The sequence below is a fragment of the Chanodichthys erythropterus genome, chromosome 3 (assembly GCF_024489055.1).
Source record: "Chanodichthys erythropterus isolate Z2021 chromosome 3, ASM2448905v1, whole genome shotgun sequence".
Taxonomy (NCBI): Eukaryota; Metazoa; Chordata; class Actinopteri; order Cypriniformes; family Xenocyprididae; genus Chanodichthys; species Chanodichthys erythropterus.
Window position 1 is genome coordinate 53,253,291 of NC_090223.1, and position 25,597 is coordinate 53,278,887.

At 38.5% G+C, this 25,597-nt stretch overlaps 2 protein-coding genes across 2 annotated transcripts; both read right to left on the minus strand.

Moving 5' to 3' along the window:
• Positions 1-3,011: 3,011 nt before the first annotated feature.
• LOC137013471 (myeloid-associated differentiation marker-like protein 2) lies at positions 3,012-4,974 on the minus strand. The gene has a single exon (XM_067377254.1). It carries the CDS (start codon positions 4,296-4,298, stop codon positions 3,387-3,389), a length of 912 nt encoding a protein of 303 aa, XP_067233355.1. The 5' UTR covers positions 4,299-4,974; the 3' UTR covers positions 3,012-3,386.
• Positions 4,975-8,425: 3,451 nt separating this feature from the next.
• Positions 8,426-23,836, minus strand: notum1a (notum, palmitoleoyl-protein carboxylesterase a). Its single transcript, XM_067377260.1, has 11 exons — positions 23,282-23,836; positions 17,783-17,835; positions 17,585-17,680; positions 16,957-17,017; positions 16,780-16,838; positions 16,275-16,377; positions 16,002-16,193; positions 12,596-12,693; positions 12,354-12,501; positions 12,200-12,247; positions 8,426-12,011 (listed from the first exon to the last, which is right to left on the minus strand). The coding sequence occupies exons 1-11, from the start codon at positions 23,632-23,634 to the stop codon at positions 11,705-11,707; spliced, it is 1,518 nt and encodes a 505-aa protein (XP_067233361.1). The 5' UTR covers positions 23,635-23,836; the 3' UTR covers positions 8,426-11,704.
• Positions 23,837-25,597: the final 1,761 nt, after the last annotated feature.

Genomic DNA, 25,597 nt, shown 5'->3' on the forward strand with positions numbered 1-25,597 from the left:
GCTGTCCATTTATAAACATTTTCCCCAATTTATTTTTTTTTCTCTCATCTTCATATTTACTTAAAGGATTAGTCCACTTTCAAATAAAATTTTCCTGATAATTTACTCACCCCCATGTCATCCAAGATGTCCATGTCTTTCTTTCTTCAGTCGAAACAAATAATAGGTTTTTGATGAAAACATTCCAGGATTTTTCTCCTTATATTGGACTTCAATGGAGCCCAAACAGTTTGAAGCTGCACAGTTTCATTGCAGCTTCAAAGCGTTCTACATGATCCCAGACGAGGAATATGGGTCTTATCTAAAGAAACATTTGTCTGGCTATCACCAGACCAAGCTCAATTTAAAATTAAACATTGGTCTGGGGAGTCTGCTATGTATTTTTTACTGCACAAGAGGCGTGATCAACAAGCATTAGTCGCACAATTGGATAGTCCTTCAACCAATCAGATCAACGATCTGGGTGACGTACTTTGCAGAGCGACGCGAAACTCCAGACAGGTTTATTTTGTATTGGTTTGTAGCATCAAAACTTGCCTTTGAAAACTTTTAAAACAGCATCGACAGCGGCATCAGCTGGTTGCTGCGCTTCAGTGGCTGCCATGTTCAAGGTAAACAAATAGCTGCTTGCCGTCGCTTCTCTATCGTCATCGTGTTATACCCGCCAATAGCGAGCAAGGTGGATAAGCCAGTCTGTGATTGGTTCCCGCAAAAGTGTAACAGAAGCAGAAGAAATGAATGTACGGGTTTCCAGACTGAGATGCCGGGCGAAATCAAGTCGCCGGCAGATCAGGCTGGGTTTACCCAGTCTAAAGAAACATCGCTCATTTTCTAAAAAACAAACATAAAAATGATATACGTTTTAACCATAGATGCTCATCTTCTATGCTCGTCTCTTCTTCTTTTTCTCTCCACAGGTCAAAGTTTGAACTAATTGTTATATACTTGCACTAGCATATTGTATGACAATTTAGTTCAAACTTTGACCTGTGGAGGGCAGAAATACACTCAGCAGTGTCTACACTGCTGGAATTCAAATAGAGAAGAAGAAGAAGAGAGCTAGTTCAAGATATGCATTCATGGTTAAAATGTATAAAATGTTATTTTTATTTATTTATTTTTTTTAGAAAATGAGCGATGGTTTCTCTAGATAAGACCTGCACTGAAACCGTTTGGAGGTCATTGAAGTCCACTATAAGGAGAAAAATCCTGGAATATTTTCATCAAAAACCTTAATTTCTTTTCGACTGACGAAAAAAGGACAATATCTTGGATGACATGGGGGTGAGTAAATTATCAGGAAATTTTAATTTGAAAGTGAACTAATCCTTTAACTTTTTAGGACATAATAAATTAATACATTTTCATAATAGTGTAGGCTATAACCATCCACCCACACATATTTATACAGAAAATTGTCTTAATTTGTATTTCTGGACATTTTTGTGTGCTGGTATTTGGAGGTGGTGGTGAGAAAGAGAAAGAAACTTTGACACAAAAGAATCCAGTTTAATTATTTTGATTTATTTAAATATTTTGAGAATAAGTAACAATATATTGTTACATAGCCTACTATAGTAAAAAGACATAATGAACTAATTTTAGAGCCTGAGACGAGTAGTTTGACTGGATAAACAGAGATGCTATCTGAGCACCATGACAATTAAGGCCATTCATGAAAACAATGCATGGGATTTATTTCTGTGGACAATACATAAACAAGTGACATATTCTCTTCTTTTAATCAGAGGTCTTAGATCTCTCAAGTTTGGAAATTGCCATACTAGTAATCAAATAACAATGCATATAATTATAATAACATTATGTATAGCTAAATTAAGGGAAAATACACATTAATTTTACTTAGAGTAAGCCATATAATATCAGTTCTAAACCACAACAATCTTAGTGTTTTAATAGACATAAAAAGATAATAAATAAAATTCTCAAAGAGATAGTTCAGGCAAAAAAAATAATAATAATAATATTCTGTCATCATTTACTCAGCCCCATGTTGTTCCAAAACTGTATGACTTTCTGTGGAACATAAAAGACATTTTGATTACTTTTATGTTCCACAGAAGGGAAAAACGTCATGCTGCCTTAGAACGGCATGTGCTGGGGGGCCACTGTCCTGCAGAGTTTAGCACCAGCCCTAATTTAACACACCTAAACCAGCTAATTAAGGTCTTCAGGATTACTAGAAACATCCAGGTAAGTGTGTTGGAGCTAACTGAAGCTAAACTCTATAGGATATTAGTCCTCCAGGAGCAGGATTGGACACCCTTACATTAAATGATTAATTCAGTTTAAAATGAAAATTACCCCAAGATTTACTCACCCTCAAGCCATCCTAGGGTTATATGACTCTCTTCTTTCTGATGAACACGATTCAAGTTATATTAATAAATATTCTGACGCATCCAAGCTTTATAATAGCAGTGAATGGAAACTAATTCAAATCAATTCAAATTTATTTGTATAGCGCTTTTCACAATAGATATCATTTGAGAATGAAGCTCAAGAAAGTGCATCCATCCATTATAAACATACTGTACACTTCTCCGGGGGTTAATAAAAGTCTTCTGAAGTGATGCGTTTGTGTAAGAAAAATATCCATATTTAACAAGTTATAGCCGGACCACCTTCTATATTCAACTTATGAAGAAAGTGTAACGCTTCTCGCAGTTCAAAACACTTACACTATGTCCCACTCCTTCTGTATTCAACTTACAAAAAAAAAATAACCCTTCCTTTTTGTGAAAGTTGAATATGGAAGAAGCTAGATATTTTACTTTATAACTTGTTAAATATGCATATTTTTCTTACACAAACGCAACGCTTCAGAAGGCTTTTATTAACCCCCGGAGAAGTGTACAGTACGTTAATAATGAATGGATGGACTTTCTTGAGCTTCATTCTCATTGGTTTCCATTCACTGCCATTTTAAGGCCTGGATGCGTCAGGATATTTTATTAATATAACTCAGATTGTGTTCATCAGAAAGAAGAAAGTCATATACACCTAGTATGGCTTGAGGATGAGGATAAAGCTTGGGCTAATTTTCATTTTAAAGTGAACTAATCCTTTAAGGGTTACAGTGAGAATGAATTGCAGAGAGGCATTGTTAATTCTACATTGGTATGCACCAAAACTTTGATTTAATTCTACTAAGCAAAGTAACTCTTCAATGAAAAATTCAAGCCCAGCAATTAGGAAGTCCAAACATTTTCATTCTAACCAACAAAAATAACAAAAAATCAGAAATTATACTTTAATATACTAGTACATACAGCTGTATTTTATTGGCATGTCTGTATTTCACAACACTTTTCCTGCCTCATTTCCAGTATTTATAAATCCACCAGGCTAGAGATGAGATGGCCTTATGCTGCTGAATGTGAGACAAATCGTATTCTCTGAGAGTATACCAGATCAGTGAAGTACAACACCAGATTTGCACAAGTGAACACGGCGATCACCAACTTGCTGTCCCACGGACACTTTCCTCTAGGGCAGTCACTTGGTCGCCCTGGGGTTCCATACTTCTTATCGAAACTAAAAACCGGCCAGATCACAGCAGCACTCAGGTACAGCAGCACCGCCAGGAAGGTGTAGACGACCACAAAACGGTCGAAAGGAAAGCGCAGCGAAGACGTTCTCCCCGAGACGGTAAGAGCCACCACGACTACGGTCACAGCAAAGCACAGGCTGTAGACCACCACGCAGTATTGTGTAGGGATGTGGCGGTTGTATTCACTGTCATTGGCCAGAGCGCCGAAAATGATGCAGGCTATGAAGGCTTGGACCACCTTGAGCAGGCCTGACACGGTGGCCATATAGCCGACCACATGCCCCGGCTTGGCCCGCGTGATGAACACCTCGGCTCCGTAGGCGAAGCAGCAGACGCTGGAGCAGACGGTGACGGCGATACGGTAGTTCCGCACCTCGCAGCCCTCCGATGGGCACTCGGACCTGAGGAAGTAGACGGGGTACACTATCGAGGCTGTGACGTACATGAGAGTGGCCAGCATTGCGAAGGCCACGGTGAAGTTGTCCCAGGAAATGGGCATGCACCCGTGTAGCCTCGTCACGTCCAAGGTGAAGACCAACAGTGTGACGGCAAAGCAGAAGCACCAGACGAACATGCAGAAGGTGCCATAGGTGGCGCTGAATCCCGCACTGTGGGCCACCAGGGCCATGGTGGTGCATCCCAGCAGCAGCTGGCACATGCGGGCAGCGCCGAGTCCAGACAGCACCGCTGCCTTGTTTAGGTAGTGGCCTCCTTGGGGGTCCATGAGCCGCTCTCGGGTGGATCTTGATGAGTGACGCTGCACCTCCGCGGCCGAATCCACAAACCTCGCCCTTTAGCCTGCCTCTTTATTTAGGCAGCCTTAATGACAAATCTCCTTTACTGCTTCCCAGCTCTGCTTTATAATTACTGCAGTGTGTGTAGGATCAGATTACAGCAGAAACTCTAGATGTTCTCTCTGTTTGTGAGTGGACAGTCACTTTGCTATAAGTACTTTTAGATTTTCAAGAAACTGACATGCAAGATATATCAAAGCAACAGTTTGACCACAAGAGAATTGTCTTTTAAATTCAAATCATTGCTGATATTTACTTCAAGTTCCAAATTCCAATCAACGGCTCCCTACTACCTTACAGCAGGAGTCTTTACATAGCCACCTTCTCCTCGCAGGTCTTTCTCTTGGTATTTGTGAGTTGATCGTGACCACTGGATCTACGCAGAAAGTTCCTTGCGAGTCGAATGTCACCTGCTATAGCTGAAGTGTCTCTTCATAATACAGAAGACGAGCAAGTAATATCCCACATGAGATGGTATCCGTAGGTCCCGGTTTCTTCAAACAACTTTTAACACTGATTACCTTTAGAACTTTTACTCTCTCTAACACTGTTTCCACTCTCACACACACACTGGCATGTGCTGGGCTTCGAGTTGAAGTGTACTAGGGAAAGCGGTTTTAATGAGTGTGTTCTGCCGAGCTCAGGGCCACGGGCTCCACCAACTCTATAAATAGAGCCCTATATTCCACTGTGGAATGGGGTGGGAATCCAAATGTCTGCGTCCAGCAACAGTGCAGGGAGTCGTGTTTCATATGGTTGCAATCTGTGTGTGTGTGTAAGTTTGGGGACAGTTACAAGGTGTAGGCCCTGGCACATCTGTCTGGCTCAAAGAAAAAGTGCAGTGTCATGGCCCCAGATTAAACAGCAGATGAAACATTGCTCGTCAGTTTTGTACAAGACTATTCAGATCAAAAAAAACTTTTTTTTTTAAAAAAAAGTGCCTAGCAAAAACACTAGCCAAGGCATTATTTTATTGTATCCTTAGAGTTAATGTAGAATATTTTTACATTAACTACTGCTTACTGTTTTTTTATTATTATTATTTCATTTGTTTTATATCAAGAAGTTGATTTTCATAATTAGATGCTTTATTTAGATGCTTTGTCTACAGTAATCAAAAATGTCTCAACAGCTCTCACTGGCACAGTGTCACCCAAAAGGTACTATGCAAAGTTGGGGAAAGTTACTTTTAAAAGAAATGTGTTACAATATAGCGTTTCTACCTAAAAACTAATTGTATTTCCTAGTTACTTGGGCTTGCTTTTTTGTTTTTAATAACAAAGAAAAAGTTCTATTTTTGATGAATGTAAAGGACCTTCCACACCTAAAGTGAGGCCTCATGGTGCGTTCACACCCACCAGACAGGAATGAAGCGTTACGCGCGAGTGATTTACATGTTAAGTCAATGCAAAGATGCGAAAGACATGTCTATCGCGTCTTTGACAGGGCACAAATTGAGCGTTTCGGGCGAGTTGAAAAATCTGAACTTTGGCGAATATTAACCAATCAGGAGCTTGCTCTAGTAGTGACGTGATTACGACGTAGCGACCCGAGGCAGAAATCCGAAACAACAATGGAGGACAAAATCATCGTCGCTGTCATAGACAGTAAAAGAAATGGATACAGCGACCCCATTGGAACTCAATGGAGACAAGTGAAGCCCATTTTTAGCGATTTTTAGCACTTCCGTTTCTGACGCGCAGACTCACACTAAGCTTGATGACGTCCGCAACCTGTCTGACAGATGTAAATCTTCTAGTAGCTGTGCATGAAAACTGCCATCGTTAATCTTGCAGAGACGGCGAGCTTGAGCGGGGAGTTCTTTGGCGTGAGTGAGCAGGAGTAAGTATTCTGATTAATTAGTTTGTATAGTATTTTAAAATGTAACGCCAGTACGCCATATTAAGTTAATGCATACTATTGCCTGCGAGCTTCTCCTCCTGTCTGTACGGTCATTTCTCTACTGCGCGACAGAAAGTCGAGTGGTTATGACGCAATCGTTAGCCTATTTTTACAAAAACTGTTTCTACGGGGCCATAATGTAACATAGAAGGTAATGGAGCCCTTTATACATTGTCGTGTATCTTTAGAAATAAATTATGGACAAATGGAGTCTTTAAATGCCTCAGATGTAAAGTTATTCACTGTCAAAGTGACGCCAAAATGAATGGGAGTCAATGGGATGCTAACGCAAGTGAAGTTCTGCTACAAGATGGCGGCACGCAGCCGACTTCAACTTCCGGTCGACTTCCTTGGGCACTGGTTGCTGTATGTGGATGCCCGGAGCAGTAGGATACATCTTCGTATTTTTATAGAAACAGGAATAAAAAGGATCCTGCTTGGAAGAAAGGTGGAGATCCGACCATCTGGTAAGTTGTAAAAAACGCTCTTTACTCAATTTGAGCCATATATATATATATATATATATATATACATATTGAGACTACAAGCTAGCTAAAGCCGGCAAATTAAGCTTATTCGCCGTATTTTACAACTACTTTCCTGCTGACAAGTTGATTTATTTATTCAGAGAAAGTGTGCAGAAAGAAGTGGAAGAATCTGGGACACATATTTAAAGTAGAGTCCCTCCCATGACGCAAATTGTGTCTGTTGTGAAGTGAAATTCACGCGCGAATGAAGCAAGTACACTCAAAATGTTCAAGCTAGTGATGTTACGTATGACACTGATTCTTCGATGTGCGTATCGCGCATGCGAGACAATTTCTAGCGAAGCCCCGTATCGGGGTGTGTATTGGTCACGTGATTGATGACAATTGAAGCCTCACTTTCTATCCAATCACGTGCGTGTTTCGCTTTGCGTATCATAAAGTTCGAACCCCAGATCTTACTTAACGAGTCCTCGTTGGCTCAGTCTGGTTGATGGGTCAATAAAAATAATTAACACAATTTTATCCCCTTTCTGTCTTTCCTACAGTTACACAAGCACTATCAAAGTGTCATAAGCACATTTAAAAACAGATGATCCTATAACACAATGTCCTTTTTCACTAGGGAATGAGTGTAGAGATAAATAGTACATTACATCATATTGAATCATGTAAGGTCATATTATATTTTGTTGTCACACTTTAAAGGGTAAATTAGGTAAGGCTTTTATTTGTACACATAACATTGAAACTGTGGAGCGTGTGGTGGTTACGTCATCTGACAGAGCTTCTTCCAAAAGCTTCTGGCTGATATGTTTTAAATAAGCACCAGATGGCGCTGTTCTTGACACTCTTGAAGCTTTGAATCTTTTCCCGGAACAGTCAGGGGAAAGCCTCAGTGCTTCATGAGGCTTCATTTACCCATCCCTAGTTCAAGCGTCCAACTACGCACAAATAGCATGATTTATTTGCACAAGTCGCGTCTGGTGTTAACGCCCCATTAGACTGAAGGAAATGCATATTTACACCTGTACAGTAGAGGGCGCAGCTCAAACAAACCTTTCAGCTGTGCTCCTGTTCTTGTAAGATACAGGAGAAGAAAGTTCAACACTCTTACATTAACAACAAAAAACTAAAAAAATAAACACAACTGTGATGTTCACCTGAAGTAATTTTTTGCTTATTAGTATGGTTGAATTGGAACGTTGAAAGTCAACAGTAAAGACATTGGTTAATAAAGTGAGATTAAATCAATAAAGTATATTTGTGTATTTTTGTGTATTCTGCGTTTGCATTTCACAGTTTTTATTCATTTTGAGGAATACTGAAGTTTTTTTATGAGTAAACACCATCATGTTTTCACAGCGCACACAATGGATCTGAACCTTCCCTCAACACGGGGACAGGAGAGCTGTCATTCAATAAATGGGAAAACAAAGTTACTTGCGTCAATTATTTGAAAAAGTAACTATTTTGTTGTCAATTTAAAAGTAATGTGTTACTTTACTCCTGTTGCACTCAAAATTATGATGATATATTGAAAGATTATGGAAGTAAAATAGGTTCATAATTCAGTAACACCATGAGGTGGACACTGGGGTGTTAAATATGTTAAAAATGAAAAGGCAATATTAAATGTTTCTTTGGAATAACTGTAATGTTTTCTCTCAGGGACACAAACATGCATTCAACACAAGAAAAAAAAAACAGAATTATTTACAATTTACAAAGAATCACTTCTCTGTGAAAATAGCATTATAAATATGATTTACATAAAATAAATATGCAGCTTAGCAATGTAGATTGAGTTTTCTGTTAAAAAAATATGTTATCGAACAAAATAGCAATTAGTAATACCTTCACATCTCTGTTGTTTTCTTTTCTTTTGGCTGATTTATTTATTTTTTCATTAGACCGCTACATAAAAAAAATTATATTAAAAAGTAATTTTCTATTAAATATTTTAACAGTCTAGAATGTCTTCATTTGACAAAAGTACTCTCAGAAGAGTCAGCTGTTAACAAAACATATACATAGATACAGAGCATAATAGCCTCTCCCAATTGTGTGAGAATTTGCATTGATAAATGTGTGATCAACCATCATCTTACTGTCATGTTAGTACAATGGTGGTTTTAAAGGGGAATTGCACTCAAACAATGTCATTTTGCTTATTTACCATTAAGATACTAAGACAAAAATGTCCCAAGAGTTTATACACAGCTGAAAAGAAAATGAGTGAATGAAATGAGTGAAATACCCCTTTTAATACAATGTGAACGAGTTAAACTGAAGGTATACCAAAAAGGTATAGAGAACCAACCTGAGTAGCAGGGTCACATTCAGGACATTGCTGGCCTGAAATGTGACTATGAAAAAGGAGGATATGTTTGTGGGAATTTGCATTTCATCCATTATTTGTGAAGATATATGTATTTTGTACCATAGAGGAATAGTTTACCCAAAAATTTAAATTCTGACATCATTTACTCACCCTCATGAACAGTTTTCAATGTCCTACCTTCTGATTTACATACAAACACACATGTATGTACACTGCCACAAAAGTCTCCAAAAAGGCAATCTAAAGTAGTTCCCTATTGAACTACTATCATGCTCCATATTGTCATGTCATTCGCTCGTGTTTAGCTAAGAGGTTTTATGAGAAAAGGTCTCATGTCAAAAGCCAATGTTTGCTGTGTCAGCTTGACCACAAATGAGATTTGATAGCTATGGCAAAAAGGGAATAAATGCCTATTCACATCAAGGACTAACTATAATGTTAAAAACATAGTTTCGCTAGTTCCGGAAGGATGTTTTCCATTCATTTTTCCCATAGGCGCTTCAAAAAAGTTTACCTGTTATAAGCCATGAACCAAGCCAACCAGCTATGAGGTAAATCATAACATTACAAACTTTGATTTGAAGCAAAGAAAAGTTTGAAAATCAGACAAAATGACAAAGACTGCAGTTTTGCTTTAGTGAGGGAAAGAACTACAATCCCATGAAGCAATGTGAACTAATGAAAACTTTAAATATAAAATATAAAACCATTCATTTAAAAATGTTGATTATAGGAGTGTGTATTTCATTGCAAAATATGCATGTAGTTACAAGCATTTAAGTATTTTGAGAGTGTATGGAGAACAACTTGATTAAGTTATTCGCAATGCTTCATGGGAGTGGGTGGAGCTAACAAGATCTTTTGACTCTGGTGAAATTTTCTACACAGCATCATGGGTAATGTAGTTTTTCACCACAAATTCTGCTGTTAAAAGGCAGGAACACACCAAGCCGACGGTCGGCCGTCAGGCAGTTTTTGTCCATCGGGCGACTAAGTTTTCTCAGTGAGTTCTGCACCGTCGGCTGAAGTTGGTCCTCGTTTTTCCGGCCGATTCGACATGTTGAATCGGCGCCAGAGCTCGTCGGTCCGTCGGGCCATCTGATCATTCTGATTGCTGTTCAGCTACTGCCACCTGCTGGTACAGGAAGGCATCTTGCGCAGGCGCAGAACGGACGTGCTACTTGGCTGTCGAGCCTCGGTTTGGTATGTCAGGGCAACTTTTGACACGCTGCTGACATGAGCCAACCCCGCAGTCTGCTTTCATCACTGGTTGGTCGGCGTCGACTTGGTGTGTTCCTGCCTAAACACGATTATTTTAAAACGAAATTGAAATAATGTGGTCCAACAGCTTTAAAAACCTCGCAGCTCACAGTAGGGCTGTCTTTAAAGGTTTATAAGCTATCGTTAAAAATCCATTTTCCCTATGGAGAAATTGAATGGAGTTTTCACCTCTGGAACCCAACCGTTGACTGTTGCATATAGTTATCATTATAGTTATCGTTTTGGTGTCATAGTTGGGCCTCAACTGGATTCAGAAGACTTAGAATATAGTGTATGACAACTATGATACTACTTTTACTGTGTTTTTATATCCTTTTTGGCTTTTGGCAGTATAAATGACCATATACTTTGATGATATAGAGAACAGAAGCTTGAACATTCTTTAAAAGTTCTCCAGCTATGTTCTACTGAGAGAAAAAAAAGATCCATGTTTGGATGGATTGGCATTGGAGTTAGTTAAAGATGACAGAATTATTATTATGGGACTGACTATTCCTTTAAATATTATTATTAATGAGACATTTCAGAAAATAACTTAGCTATACTCCAAGAATGATGTTGGGTTTAGAGTAAGGTGATCCAGTGCTTTCCACACACGTGAGTCTGTCTGTTCCGAAGATCCTGTTTATACGATTCTTTATAGTCTTGAGTAGATCCAATATATATTTTACATGTAATTCATAAACTCTATAATCCGTGTTGCAGATTATAAACTCTATAATCGACAATATCCGTACTCTCTCTGTATTTTCTTTCTCTGAATGGACATATAAAACTCTAATAAACTGTGGCTAAATATACTGGTAACAAAAGAAAATAAGATACAAACCACAAAGCAAACAACAATGCTGAAGATCCGTAAAACTGGATTACATTCGTGATACTTTTATAACCAAAAGATAAATTAAGAGCAGAGATGCAGGTGTACCTTTAACCGGTTACATGGTTCATCAGTACTTTCACCGGTACGGTGTTGTGTTGGGAACGTTTGAACAGTCAGCAGCCCATGGTTTAACTGAGGTGGATCTGACAAGGGCTCCGTTCCAAATCTCTGTTTTGGGCATCTCCATCATCTCCAAGCTGCTCAGTGAGAATAATCTGCATGGGTAATATACGCTGGAGCAAAACAATGCCATTTGGACTCTTAAATTGATCATTAATGGGGGGATCTGGAGATGGAAGCCCGTAGAGAGTTGGCACAGAGCCCCGACTAAAGGCAGGGCTCAGCATGAGGTCAAAGCTGAGGTGGGTGAAGGGGTTGGAGGTATCAAAACAGACTGATGGGAAGCACAGCCCCAACTGGGAGCGAGTCCTTCCACAGCATTTAGCTGCCACTGCTGAGCATGCCCAGTAGCTTACTTGGGTCCATGCCTTGCTGGTGGGCCATCTTCTGTACGTCAAAACCCATGTGCATGAGGAACTGGATAACGTTCATCTCCTGTCCCGTCGACTGATCTCGGATTGTTGGGCACGTCGGGTTGCAGTGAGGCCATGGACAGCTGTCGATCAAGTGCACGGGACAGCCTTTGGGAGGGGATTTATTATTTCTGCTGTTTTCCTGTAGACTGCGATCCCAGCAGTGGAGCGCTCTGGGTAAAGACGTGCCCTTGACTTGAACGTCAGTCCAGTAACTACAACAAACACAATAGGGCAGAGCAACTCGATGAATGTCTCGCTCATCTCACTAGTCCATCATGGGAAAAATAGCACTTTATACTGTATATGATTATTTATAACTTTATATAAATAACTTGAAAAGTGGTACAAATCTACTCCTGATCTACAAGTAGAAATGCACAAAATCAAAAAGATGACTTACTTTCTTGTTATGAATTCATGCGAAAGGCAGGCTGGAGCAAACATGGCACTGGAGGTGAAAAGCAGATCATCAGAAACAGCAAAAAAGTATTCACATCAAATGAGCATTCAAGCTATCTTCACAAAGAATCTCTAAAGTGCCAAGTCATACTTACGGGACATCCTTCAGAGTGTTCCTCAGCTCTGTCCCCAGGTTCTGAATATAACGCCACTGACCCTCCTGAACCGGCTGACCCGTCAGATGAATGTTGTCCACCGTTAGCTGGGCTTCGTCAAACAGCCACTGTACTACAAACACAGGGCCTGTGATAAAGAAACATCACACTTGGTTAAAACTAACAAACAACCAAATTCAATACTGCCTGTGAAGAACTACGTGGATGGTGCCTGTACTCACGTTTAATGGTAGGATAAACTTTATATCCAAAGAAGCAGTTCCATTCTTTTCCTTCATAAGCCTGTCGGCATCGCTCAGGTACAACGCCGCCCCAGTATCTGTCGACAAGAAGTTCATGACATTCCTAAATGTCTAATTCACTGTGAAATTCACATGAGGAAAAAGGTAAACATGGAATGCGAAAGACTCTAGGCCTCTTCACATCGAATATTAGGTTCGATGGACATTATAAATTGAATGACGGCTGAAAATCAGACCGAATTTTCATGTGGAACATTTCTGTTGGTGTGAACAGGACTCTAGTTAGGTCACCTCTCACAAGAAGCATAAAAAATATATATATTTCAGATATTTAAAGTGAGATGGTCACAATGCCACCATATATTACCTATTTAATGAAACACTGAAAGCAGAAAGTGCATTGCTCATTCCTGGGAATACAAGCAACATTGCAGACTGAGCTTGATAGCGACTATAATAAATAAAACAGCCTACGTGAAAAGTACAGGAGAAAATGTCCTGCTATTTGGAGGTAAGTGTGGATTGAAGCCTACCGGTTATTTCCCGTATTTCCCATAAATTATTCTATCCATTCTGTAAACTGAAGATAAATTGTTTGGTGCCATCTGACTTTATCTCTTGTATATTCTGTTAACAGATCCTGTTCTTTATGAGTTTCTGCAGATATGGAAGCGATGCGAATGTAATAATGAGCAGATCGTTCAGAAAATGGAATATAATGTGTAATTTGTTTTGGTCCAGTATTTATTTATTTTTTATTTTTTTAAATCATTCAGTGTTCTTTTAATGAAAATATGGTACGTTATCTTGTTTAGTTTTGCTGAACCCATGTGAAGTTTAAATAAGAACTGCTGAAATATGTCTCTTCATAAGGGATGTTACATTTTATTTATTTATTTATTTATGCATTCAAATGTATTCATTAAAATGTAGTTGAATGTTAGCACATTTAAACTGTATTTTGTAAGATTTTGTAATTTTTAAAGTATAATGTACAAAGTATAGCTATATTATAACTAAGTGTATTATTTTTGAATATAAAGTGTGCAATTTTTTTGTATTTTGAATAAGTCAAAGTTATTACTGAAAATGTACCTCAAAAATAATATAGTCATGGTATATTGCTTGTGTGTTTTGAAGACACTCACAATAAATTTGAAATGTACTTATAACACAAATAAAGTACACTTTAATATCACTAATCAAGCATGTTGTGATGTCCATCAGCTGCAGTACCCTTAAGTACCAGCAGATGGCAGTCTCGTCCCTCAGTGTTTCCATAAACTCTGGGCGTTTTGCCCTGTACTCTTTATGAAGTCTTGTTTGTTTTGGTTGACATTTTCTGTTGGCATTTCGAGCAGTTCTGGGGCCTGTACCATGATGGTAGATGAACAAACTCAGGGTTATAGGATTAGTTTCGAGTTGACAAAACCAAACCACTCCAATCCGGCTTTGTTGGTACCATGATGCTGATCATCAACTTTCTCTGTCAACTCAGGCTTTGATCCTGAGTTTGTGAAGTGTGTGCACATGAATCTGTGACATCAGTGGTGAACAGCCAATCACATGCCTTGCAACAGAAATAAACTGTGATTCACTTCTCACGAGAGAGCCAGCGAGATTCAATTCACTGAAAATTAAGAATTTAAACGCATTTACACTAATGGAAAATACTTATCTTTGAAAGAGGACAAATAAAAGAAATGATCTTTCTCTATCAGTCCAAGTGAAGTTAGTTTATTTGGTTAATAATATATAGAGATAGAGACTCAAACATACAAGCTCACATGTAGTCATATTTAAATAGTATATTTACACCTTATTTATATTAGCCTACATATGATCAATATTCATTGAAACTAAGTGCTTAATAACAACTGTTAAACTAAACTTGCATGTGTGTAATGGATTAATAAAAATATAGATCATATACAAATCATATATAAATTATATTATCATTAAAATCAGACAATTTCATCATTAAATATTTGTTTTTACTATATAATGACCTTTAATTTGGAGGAAGAGAAACTGGGGGAGTGACTTTATTGCGTTGGGTGTGTCAGTGTCACTTTGCTTACACCTGATTGGTCCAATTTCAGTTTGAGATCTCTAACCCTGAACATAACCTGCCCCGGAGCAGGTTAGCCGTGGAGCGTAAGTTACCATGGCGATGAACACCGCTAAAAGCCAAGTCACTTTCATGGTACCTAAAACCCAGGATTGGTGCAAACTAATCTGAAACTTACCTGGCTAGCCAGCTAATCCAGCTTCATGGTACAGGCCCCTGGTGTTTCTTCATGGAGTGTATGTGTGTACGGACTGATTATACACTGAACAAAATTATAAATGCAACACTTTTGTTTTTGCCCCCATTTTTCATAAGCTGAACTCAAAGATCTAAGACTTTTTCTATACACACAAAGGGTCTATTTCTCAAATATTGTTAAAAAAAAAATGTGTTAGTGAGCACTTCTCCTTTGCCAAGATAATCCATCCACCTCACAGGTGTGGCATATCAAGATGCTGATTAGACAGCATGATTATTGCACAGGTGTCCAAAAACCAGTCAGTATCTGCCTGGTATGGACTAAGACCTTGGATTATAGCTATTCTTAAACTGCGTTTGGATTCTCACTCCTTCTGCTGTATGCCTTCATTCCACCTCCACCAAAACATTACATATGTAATTAGTCCCTACACAGGCATATACTTAAAGTATACTAAGTATACATAAAGTTTTTCCAATTTAGCAGATAAAAGTACACTATATACACTTAAACTTATGCTTTACTGAAATTTACTTACAATTAAAATATACTTAGTACAAAATTAGTTTTTTCCAAAATAGCACACTTCAAGTTAACATCATTATTCGACTTGAAGCATACGGATTAGTCTTTTTTAAAACTATGGAATAGTGCCACAAAGACATGAAATGTGCAAAATCTGTTTTGTAGGTGTAGGTGTAGTCGAGTCCTCTTTAAAAAATAAGTGGAAATACAGCAAATTGTATTTCTGCGAGAACAATATGACTCACCTCTCTGAAATTCTTATTGCTCAATGGATTTCATCAACTTTTAGTCACTTGCAACACAATATCCCCATTAAAACTCTACAATGTAACTGTCCTTAAGGTTAGAGGTTTGTTTAAATCCATAAACCTTAAGCATGAGCAACAGCAAGATCAAATTTGTCTATGTTAAAGGTAGGGTATGCTTTTCATAAACACTTTTGTTATACTGATTGAAACTCTCTTCACATCCTGATAGTAAGCAATAACAGAAGTTGTCAATAATATATATATATATATTTTTTTTTTTTTTTTTTAAATAAAATGTTTTTCCAATCAGTGCATATGGTCCAACAAACATAATATTCTTACTTGATTCCTCTCTTGATGACCTCGGTGGGCGCACAGTTGATAGTGTCCACACAGTCAGTGCAGCGGTACTGTTTGTTGTCCAAGAACCAGCCCGAGTCAGATAGACCCCTGACCTGGATGTTTGTGTGACCCAATTCCTCCAGGAGCTCAGATACTGGATCCACATTCAGCAAAACCCCAGTGCCACCCGCACTGTGGACAAGATGCACACATTTAGTCAACATCAGTCACAGATATCGGAGTCAGAAACTATGGTCTGTAATATGGACTCACCTGCTTCCAGCTAACAGCAGTATCTTGGCATTGTCCAGACCTTTGGTGAGCAGATCCTTCACAACTTCCTTTATAATCAGTGAACCCATGAACGCATAGTCATCTGTACACAATAAACAACCAATTAATGAGCGGCTAGTGCTAACTAGCTTATAATAGCTATACAAGAGATCAGGTAGATGTCGGACTGTCATTACAAGAAAATTATAGTAGCCTACTGTACTAGAGTACAGTGATGGTATAAAGTGGTAATATATTGGCACTTTGATATACCAATCAAAGGTTTTGGGTCATTGTTTTAGATTTAAGATATTAAGGCCTGGTTTCACAGACAGGGTTTAGATTAAACCAGGATTAGGCCTTAGTTCAATTAGGACATTTAACATTCTATTTTTTCAAGTTAAAGTATTCAGGTCCAGGTTCAGTGTGGTCTCACTGGCATTTGGACCCTTCTGTTTAACATAGTACTAAATATATCATCTTTCAGATATAATTTGAGTCTTACTTTGATCAGTTTTTGGTGTGGCTCCACTCCATACATCACTTGAGCAATATGGGATAAACCTGAAAAGTAGAAAACACAAAGACTTCAGGTCGAAATCTGTGCCAACATAACCACAATGAAAACGACCGTTTCATCTAAAGTGTAAAAAAAGGGTATATACACTAGTGGGATACTCACACCATGTTGGCATTCCACCAGTGTGGGTTTTCCTCTGGAAGTGAAGACAGTATTCCTGTGCCTGCAGTTAAAATAAATATATACAGAACTATGAAATAACAGTGCAAAATAACAGAAATGAAAATTGACTTCGTATAACTGTTTGAAATCTAGTTTATGTATGTTTATCAAGCCAAAAAACTTGGCCTGGGTCTCAACAAAGTCCCTTTAAGGCAAGTCATTCCACTGGGCGGCCATCTTTGAAACACTTCAGCTATTTCAGTCATGCAAGTACAGCTCATATCTCTTTGAATGGGGAAACATCAAATTCTCTAAAACTGTTCACCAAGCTTACAATTAAATGTCTAAGTGTCTAAAGTTTATCTTAAACACCCATATCATGCAAATCAAAGGCAGCTGCAGTGATGCAATTTACCCTTCGATCTTGGTTAGATCGCTTGTCAATCAAACTCCCGGCGAAGGGTCAATTACCAATTAGTGATTTGCTCTTTTATTTAGAAGGAGGTACTTATTGCGCGTTGCACTTTCTCCCATTCATTCCATCTTTGTATATCAAAAGTCTGAATAAGCCTTTTAGTGATGCTATTAGCAGTCACACTTCTGTTGACAGACTATTGGAATTTCTAACCTGTCTTGGTTTGTGGCCATTTGGAGGAGCTCATGAGCCTCCTCATTGTCTCGTATCTGCTGTCACAGTTCTCTTTGTTGAAGCAGTACCAGCCACCTGCAGAGAGACGCATTTCATACATGTTCAGCATCAACAGGGATGAAATAGGGGTCTGAATTCCACAGAAGATATTCTGATGACTGAAAGCATCACACTTACCCTCCAGAAATATTAACCACCGTCTGCTTCCTTTGGACTCCTTCAGGTAGTACCTACAATAAAGCAGACTGCCATTAAACCTATACTTGCAGACTAGATATGCCATCTGTTCTTATGTTAATTATTTATATATACATTCAAATAACAATTCAGTTAAAATAGTTATGAATTATACAGTTTTCTCAAGATTACTGTCAGCATGTATTCGGTCAACAAAATATGATTTCTAATCCTAAAAAAGACAGCTACACTATATTGCCAAAAGTTTTGGGACGCCTGCCATTATGTGCACATTCATTTTAATGACTTCCCATTCTTATTCCTTAGGGTTTAATATGGAGTTGGCCCACCCTTTGCAGCTATAACAGCCTCAACTCTTCTGAGAATGCTTTCCACAAGGTTTAGGAGTGTGTTTATGGGAATTTTTGATCTCTAATTCATCCCAAAGGTGTTCTATCAGGTTGAGGTCAGGACTTGCTTCTTGCGCAGTCATGTTGGAACAGGAAGGGGCCATCCCCAAACTGTTCCCACAAAGTTGGGAGCATGAAATTGTCCAAAATGTCTTTGTATGCTGAAGTATAAAGAGTTCCTTTCACTGAAACTAAGGGGACAAGCCCAACCCCTGAAAAACAACCCCACACCATAATCCCCCCTCCACCAAACTTTACACTTGGCACAATGCAGTCAGGCAAGTACCGTTCTCCTGGCAACCGCCAAACCCAGACTCGTCCATCAGATTTCCAGAGAGAGAAGCGTGATTCGTCACTCCAGAGAACACGTCTCCACTGCTCTAGAGTCCAGTGGTGGTGTGCTTTACACCACTGCATCCGACGCTTGGCATTGCACTTGATGATGTAAGGCTTGGATGCAGCTGCTCGGCCATGGAAACCCATTCCATGAAGCTCTCTACACACAGTTCTTGAGCTAATCTGAAGGCCACATGAAGTTTGGAGGTCTGTAGCTATTGACTCTGCAGAAAGTTGATGACTTCTGCGCACTGTGCGCCTCAGCATGCGCTGACCCCGCTCTGTGATTTTACGTGTCCTACTGTGGCTGAGTTGCTGTTGTTCCCAATTGCTTCCACTTTGTTATGATACCACTAACAGTTGACCGTGGAATATTTAGTAGTGAGGAAATTTCATAACTGGACTTATTGCACAGGTGGAAACCTATCACAGTACCATGCTTGAATTCACTGAGCTCCTGAGAGCGACTCATTCTATCACAAATGTTTGTAGAAGCAGTCTGCATGCCTAGTGCTTGATTTTATACACCTGTGCCCATGGAAGTGATTGGAACACCTGAATCCAATGATTTGGAGGGGTGTCCCAATACTTTTGCCGATATAGTGTATGTTTACATGGACAGCAGTAATCTAATTATTGACCTTGTTCTGAAGAAGACAATATTGTAATGCACAATGCAAGTGTCACAAAGAAGTCCGATTACTGAATGTGCACTTGTAGTGTAGCTCAAATCTTAAAAGTGTATTTTTTTTATTCAGTATTTGCAGAAAATAGAGTACTTACAGAGAGCACACTGTAATGTCAAACTACATTGTAAATTATTGTTTTAATCATCTTTTTTCATGCTTTAAAGTGCACTTATTTTGATGTGTTGACTAACATACTAAAGCACATGTACAATACTTAAATTTAAATTAAACTATAGTGTGTTATTAGAAGTTACATTTAAAGTTAATATACATTTAATTATACTAAATTGCAACAAATGTGTAAATTAGGGCTGGGCGATATATCGAATGCTTTTGTCACGCGCATTTCGTCAGTAAAGCCGGTTCCCTGATTACCGCTAAATCGCCATCACCTGCTTTCAAATGGAGCGGCATTTAATAGACAGAGCCGTAGTTCACTGATAAGCCACGCAATATCGCGTTCAATATCGACGGCGATTCATATCGATATTGAACGCGATATTGCGTGGCTTATCAGTGAACTACGGCTCTGTCTATTAAATGCCGCTCCATTTGAAAGCAGGTGATGGCGATTTAGCGGTAATCAGGGAACCGGCTTTACTGACGAAATGCGCGTGACAAAAGCATTCGATATATCGCCCAGCCCTAGTGTAAATATATTCAAATACATAGCCATAAATAATTGACAGTACATTCAATAGTACACTTTAACCATTTTTCAACAGAATTATGAAATGACATAAAATGACATATAAAGATGCAAGTTCTACTTAAAGACTTAGTTCACCCAAAAATGAAACTTCTGTCATCATTTACTCACACTCAAGTGGTTCCAAATCTGTATACATTTCTTTGTTCTGTTGAACAGAAAGGAAGATATTTTGAAGCAAGTTTGTACCCAGGCCACTTTGGGGCACCAGTGACTTCCATAGTAGAAAAAAAAAAAAAAAAAAACTACTACGGAAGTCAATGGTGCCCCAAAACTGTTCAGTTTAACACATTCTTCAAAATATCTTCCTTTGTGTTCAACTGAACAAATAAATTTATACAGATTTTGAACGACATGAGGGTGAGTAAATTATGACAGAATTTTCATTTTTGGGTGAACTAACCCTTTAAGTCAAAAGCACTCATAAGTAACACAATTTTAATTTAAAACTATAATAAATGTTTGTTATATTGCAATAAATATGCAATAAAGTATCTGAAAACATTCCATTACATTCAGTTTGCACATAAGTATATTCTTTTAAAGTATATTACTTTAATAATAAGTACATTTTTCTTTTTCACAAGGGATGATAATCTATCAAGAAATTGTTCAGGGCTGCAAAGTTCATTGTATCCACAAGAGGGCGTTCAGCCATTGTGTAAACTCTTTCCAGCTCAAACTTCAGTCCCTTTTTGCTTGTGTGAGAAAAGTTACAGTTGTGGCTCAGCTTGTTACTTTGAGGGGCATCAGTCTGCCATAATTAAAGACAGCTTTAATTCTCATCCAAACGATGCCACTGGTGACCACATTTTTGGCATATGGTGTACATTTCTCACTATTACCCTCCAGACCACTTCTTACACGCCAACGATTTCTGTTTCATTAGGCTACATTACAGCTTATAAAGCTTAGGCTGCAAGTCTGATAGCTCTCATAAAATTAACGCGAACATTCAGTAAAGGTTTTTATAAATGCTGAAAAATTAGGATAAGCCTGATCATAAAAGCTTTTCAGTAGTATGACCTGTGGAATCCATCCATGTGTAACAGCCTATCACACGACACACAGGAGAACTTCTCTACAAGCAATGACTGCAGATCTGAAAGAGAACGTGGGCCAATGCCAAAAACATCACAGCTTCTGTGCATTAGAGAGGATCAGCATGGAGTTTGATTCTCTTTCAGCAAAGCAAGCTAATATATAAGAATTGCACTTATAATGTGATTCTTAAATGGGAACATTGGGATTTTGCAAGAAGTCAAGTACAGATGATCAGTTTTTAGTTTTCCGTGTCATCATTTAACTATTTAGATCTTATGCAGAGATATTTGTGTTAATTACAAATGATGGCAAATATGAAAACCCATTTTTCTGTGTATATTATTTAACTCCAAAACACTGTGATGTGCATATATGCGACATGCATAAAATATGCTCAAAATGCTTTAGATAAACAGTTTTTGAATGTAACAATTATTTCTGATTCAGCAGATCTGCATGAATATAAGGCATATTGAAGTTTTATATGAGAATGATGCTCTAGAATAGTTTGTTCACTGTATAGAAGGAACCAAAAAGATTAATGAGCTTTCTTCGCAAGATAGATTTACAAGATGTATTGATATCACTGTTGTTGCTCCCATAGATTTTTTTGCATTGTCAACATTAGCCTATTGTCGCAAGGAAAGAGTACTACTTACACACAGCTGGATCACATTTTCTACTTCTGTACATCTGTCCCCACTTTTACATTCTACAAGAGTCGAAATTTTTAACTTCAGTGGTTAAAATTTAAATTTGAAACAGCAGAGGCTCAGGTATGTCATGTAATGATGTGACTGGTGTCTAAAAAATTATACATATTATAAAAAAAATGCAGTCATTTTGTATTTTGTCTCTAAACCCTCAATATCACAAAACATGACAATAGTCAAAGCATATGCTCTTACTAGCTTTCATTAGAATTCCAATATATATCCTAATTGGGCAATTTAGCCAATTAGCTTGTCAGTTTCAATCAGCAGGTATATCAGAGCAGGGATGCATTCAACAACAACAACAAAACACTCTTCAGTTCAATACTTGAGGGTTGATGTGGGAATGTGAACTGGCCAATGAAAACCCATAACGATTGGCATTTACTCTGGGGACGATGTGCCCCTCATGGTGCTTTGGGACATGTTCTGATGTTTGCAGAAACATAGACAGCTTTTTCTGAGAGTATAACATAAAAAATAAAATAGATATTAATTTTGAATGATCAGCAGTGGCAGGTGCACAAAAACCAGTTGGAGGGATGCCACTGAAATTGGGCATTTTATGTGCTTGTCATGTCTACCTCATTTGCACATCAACTCACATGCAGATATTGTACAGCACTGCCACTGTAAATACTGCAAACTCAACCTATAGATCACATTTGAACACATATTTCCCTCTTACCATCCTCAAGCCCTGCCCACCTGTCACTGTATTACTATTTATTCTCACTTCTCAACCTCAACTTACACCTTACATTTGTATTATTGGATTAATATTAACATTAATGCTTTAAAACCTGATTTGCCTAGCATGAAACTGTCAGGTCACTGATAAATGGATGTACTGGACAACACACTCTCATAGCAATTCATTTATATCTCAAACCCGTAACACTTTAGTATAGGGACCACATATTCACTATTGACTACTTTTAAGTAAAACCAGCGTAGTGCCAAAGTTAAAGCTTTTTCTTAAGCACATGGAGTTGAAACTCCAACTAAAATCAGGAAGCAATGACAGTAACAAGGTAGGAATAGAAGAAAAAAAAAAAAGGTCCCAAAAGGGTGTTTTTGAATGATATTTGGTTCCCCAAAGAACATTTCAGTGAACACTTTTCAAAAGAATCAGTTTTTAGTGATAAGAACATTTTAATACTCTAAAGAACCTCTTTTTTGTTCAATGGAAATGTTCCATGGATGTTAAAGGTTCTTATTGGAACCACAGATGCCAATAAAGAACCTTTATTTTTAAGAGTGAGGATGTAATGATGTTAAAGTAGACTTTATGGGTAAAAAGCAAAATGCATAGTTTGAAATAACAATGTTACGGTTAATAGACGCATGATAATATTTCTCTTCTGACAATGTAAGGAACGTATACAGTCTTTCTATTATAATGTATAAATTAAATTAAGACTGTGATGCCTCAGTTTTACTGTACAGGCTTTGACAACAATAACGGTCGAGACTATGGTGCGAGTCGGAACGCGCCTTAGATGATGCCGCACGCGCTTGCGATGCCCAAATATTGTTTAAGTAGGCAGCCCGCTGGGTTACCTAACAATGTGATTGTAACCGGCTCGTTGTCTTACCCTGCTGGGGTCCCGTCGTTACAGGTGACTGATGTATTCTCCAGGAAATGTAACTTCATGTCGTAGTCGAGCTTCTGGGCCGAGCACGGGTAGAGAGACTGCGCGAGGTTCTTCACCTGAGTCATGAAATTGTCCATGTTTTCTTCCACGGCTGTGAAATCCAGTGAGAAGCTCTCGGTGGTTTCGGCGCGGTCGCGGGAATGCGCGGAGGGCAGCGCACGCCGCGGCTGCGGGTTTCGACCTCCGCGGAATCTCCGCGCGCCAAGCGCGCCAGACTGAATCAATCCCAGCATCACAGCCCAATGAACGACACTCATCACCCGTATGCTCCTCTGCGGCCGCCTGCACTTCATCACGCTCTCCTCGGAATCCTGAGATGTGAAAATCTGCACTTAAGCAGTTAACTTACACAAAATTCAAAAGCGAGCACTTACACAGAGCCAAAGTGCGTTGAACAGGTGAGCTTTCTCAGTGCAAAACTTCTAAGTCCTTAAGGCTTTTTCTTTTAAATATTCAATATACTGCTTCCTCCACTATGGAAATTCCTCCACGGACTGTGGCGTGCTCTTCGGTTCAATACCTGTGTATTTAACCGCTCTGGGTTTTAACCCTGCTCTCTTTCCCATGAACCAATCGCTGTGGAGGGCAGTGCAACGGGGCGTGATCCAGTCACACTGATTTCTGTCCTTTTCATTTATTGAAAAAAATGCCCATAGTTTGGTCTTTTTGATCTGCGATATTTTTCTTGATGTGGTAGTTTTTATTGGCATTGAAATGTCTGTTTCGTAATCCACGCGAATTTATAGAGTGAGAATGAGACTTTTCTGACACTCTCGGCCCCCGTGCTTTGGAAAAAATATATAAATATACAACGAGAATAGCGTGAGAATCTACAAGTGGCGGTGGAACTTGCACACAATGGGTTTTTTTGTGTTACAATTTTATTTATAATTTATATTTTATAATTTATTAGCTTTGTTTGGGATGGGGGGTTAATACAACTTAAAATATGTGTAGGTATTTTGTCACGAATTTGTGAGAACAAACATAGCCTACTCCTTATTTTTTTATTTTCTTTACTTCCATAATGCGAACGAAAACTTCAGTACTTGTCTAACTTGTGCGGGTATTTTTGTCAGTATAAGAGATTCCGCGACTTTTTTTATCTACTGGAGTCTGTTGACTGGGCCTCTGAAGATCAAAGGAGTCAGTCATCACTCCTCCACCCTCATGAAGCCCCTTCCAGACTTTCCCCTCTGCTGTATATTTGGAGTCGGAAGGAAAACCCGCACCTTACAGGAATGCTCCTTTTTCGTGGGTACTAAATTAAATGCTTCATTATTTGACGCTGGTATGGTAGTATAATTAGTCAATCAAACAAATAACAAACTCACACCACAGCTCAAAGCTGCTTTATCCATCCCTCGTTGCTTGTTTTAAAGACCTTTCTTTCTCCTTTTACAGTGATGTCTTCACTGTGTTTCACGCATCGCGTTAATGTAATGGGGTTCGCTGGATTCCTGCTTCGGCCATTAATCGGCCATTGAGCGGTGAGATAAAAGGGTGTCAAGTGGCTGGTGTTAACGCGACACTTAACTTTACACAAGCCTGTTGTTTCAGACCAGTGCTCTCACTTTTATGCATGCAGTGCCGTGGAAACGGGGGAACTCGCCCATTGGCGTCGATTCATTCCGTCACTTACCGCGAGTCTCTCTTTGTTCAGATGCTAAACACTTGAAGAATAGACCAGTCATCCTCTATTCAGACGTAGATCTACGTCTTCATGGGACCATTACACTCAAGCCCATAGGTAGGTCCATCCAATGCTTGCTCCAAAAAAGTATTTGGACACTTAAGCTTAAATTTAATCCTTAACGACATTATATTTGACAATAAAATATCAATGATAATTTTGAAATAATAAATACAATGTTCAAAAAAAAAAAAAAAATTAGACATGTGATGGTCAAAAAGATCATAGTTGATGTGATTTTCTACACCGGTGGTTAGGACACCCGTGTGAACTTGAGATTCTGACTTCATACAGCCAATAAAAGTACTGCCACACCTATTAAGCGTCATTTAAAAATATATATGAATTAAAAAAAAAAAAAACTTGCTTGCAGATGCCACAATAATACATTCTTACAAGACATTTTCATGTGTATTTTTAAGTGTCCGATTTTTATAACAGAATATGCTGTAAATTTATGCTGCCAATAGTAGTAAAACAGTAGATCCCATTAAGCATTACATTTTAAATCATGATCATGTCACGTTTTGCTGGTTTATGTAGTAAATCCATAAAGAAAATGC

Coding starts and splice junctions, on each gene's coding strand:
- LOC137013471 (XM_067377254.1), bottom strand. CDS start 4,298: ATGGACCCCCAAGGAGGCCACTACCTAAACAAGGCAGCGGTGCTGTCT.
- notum1a (XM_067377260.1), bottom strand. CDS start 23,634: ATGAAGTGCAGGCGGCCGCAGAGGAGCATACGGGTGATGAGTGTCGTT. Junction 17,836..23,281: donor AACGACGGGACCCCAGCAGG/GTAAGACAACGA, acceptor GCTTTATTGTAG/GTACTACCTGAAGGAGTCCA. Junction 12,012..12,199: donor CATGAATTCATAACAAGAAA/GTAAGTCATCTT, acceptor TGTTTGTTGTAG/TTACTGGACTGACGTTCAAG.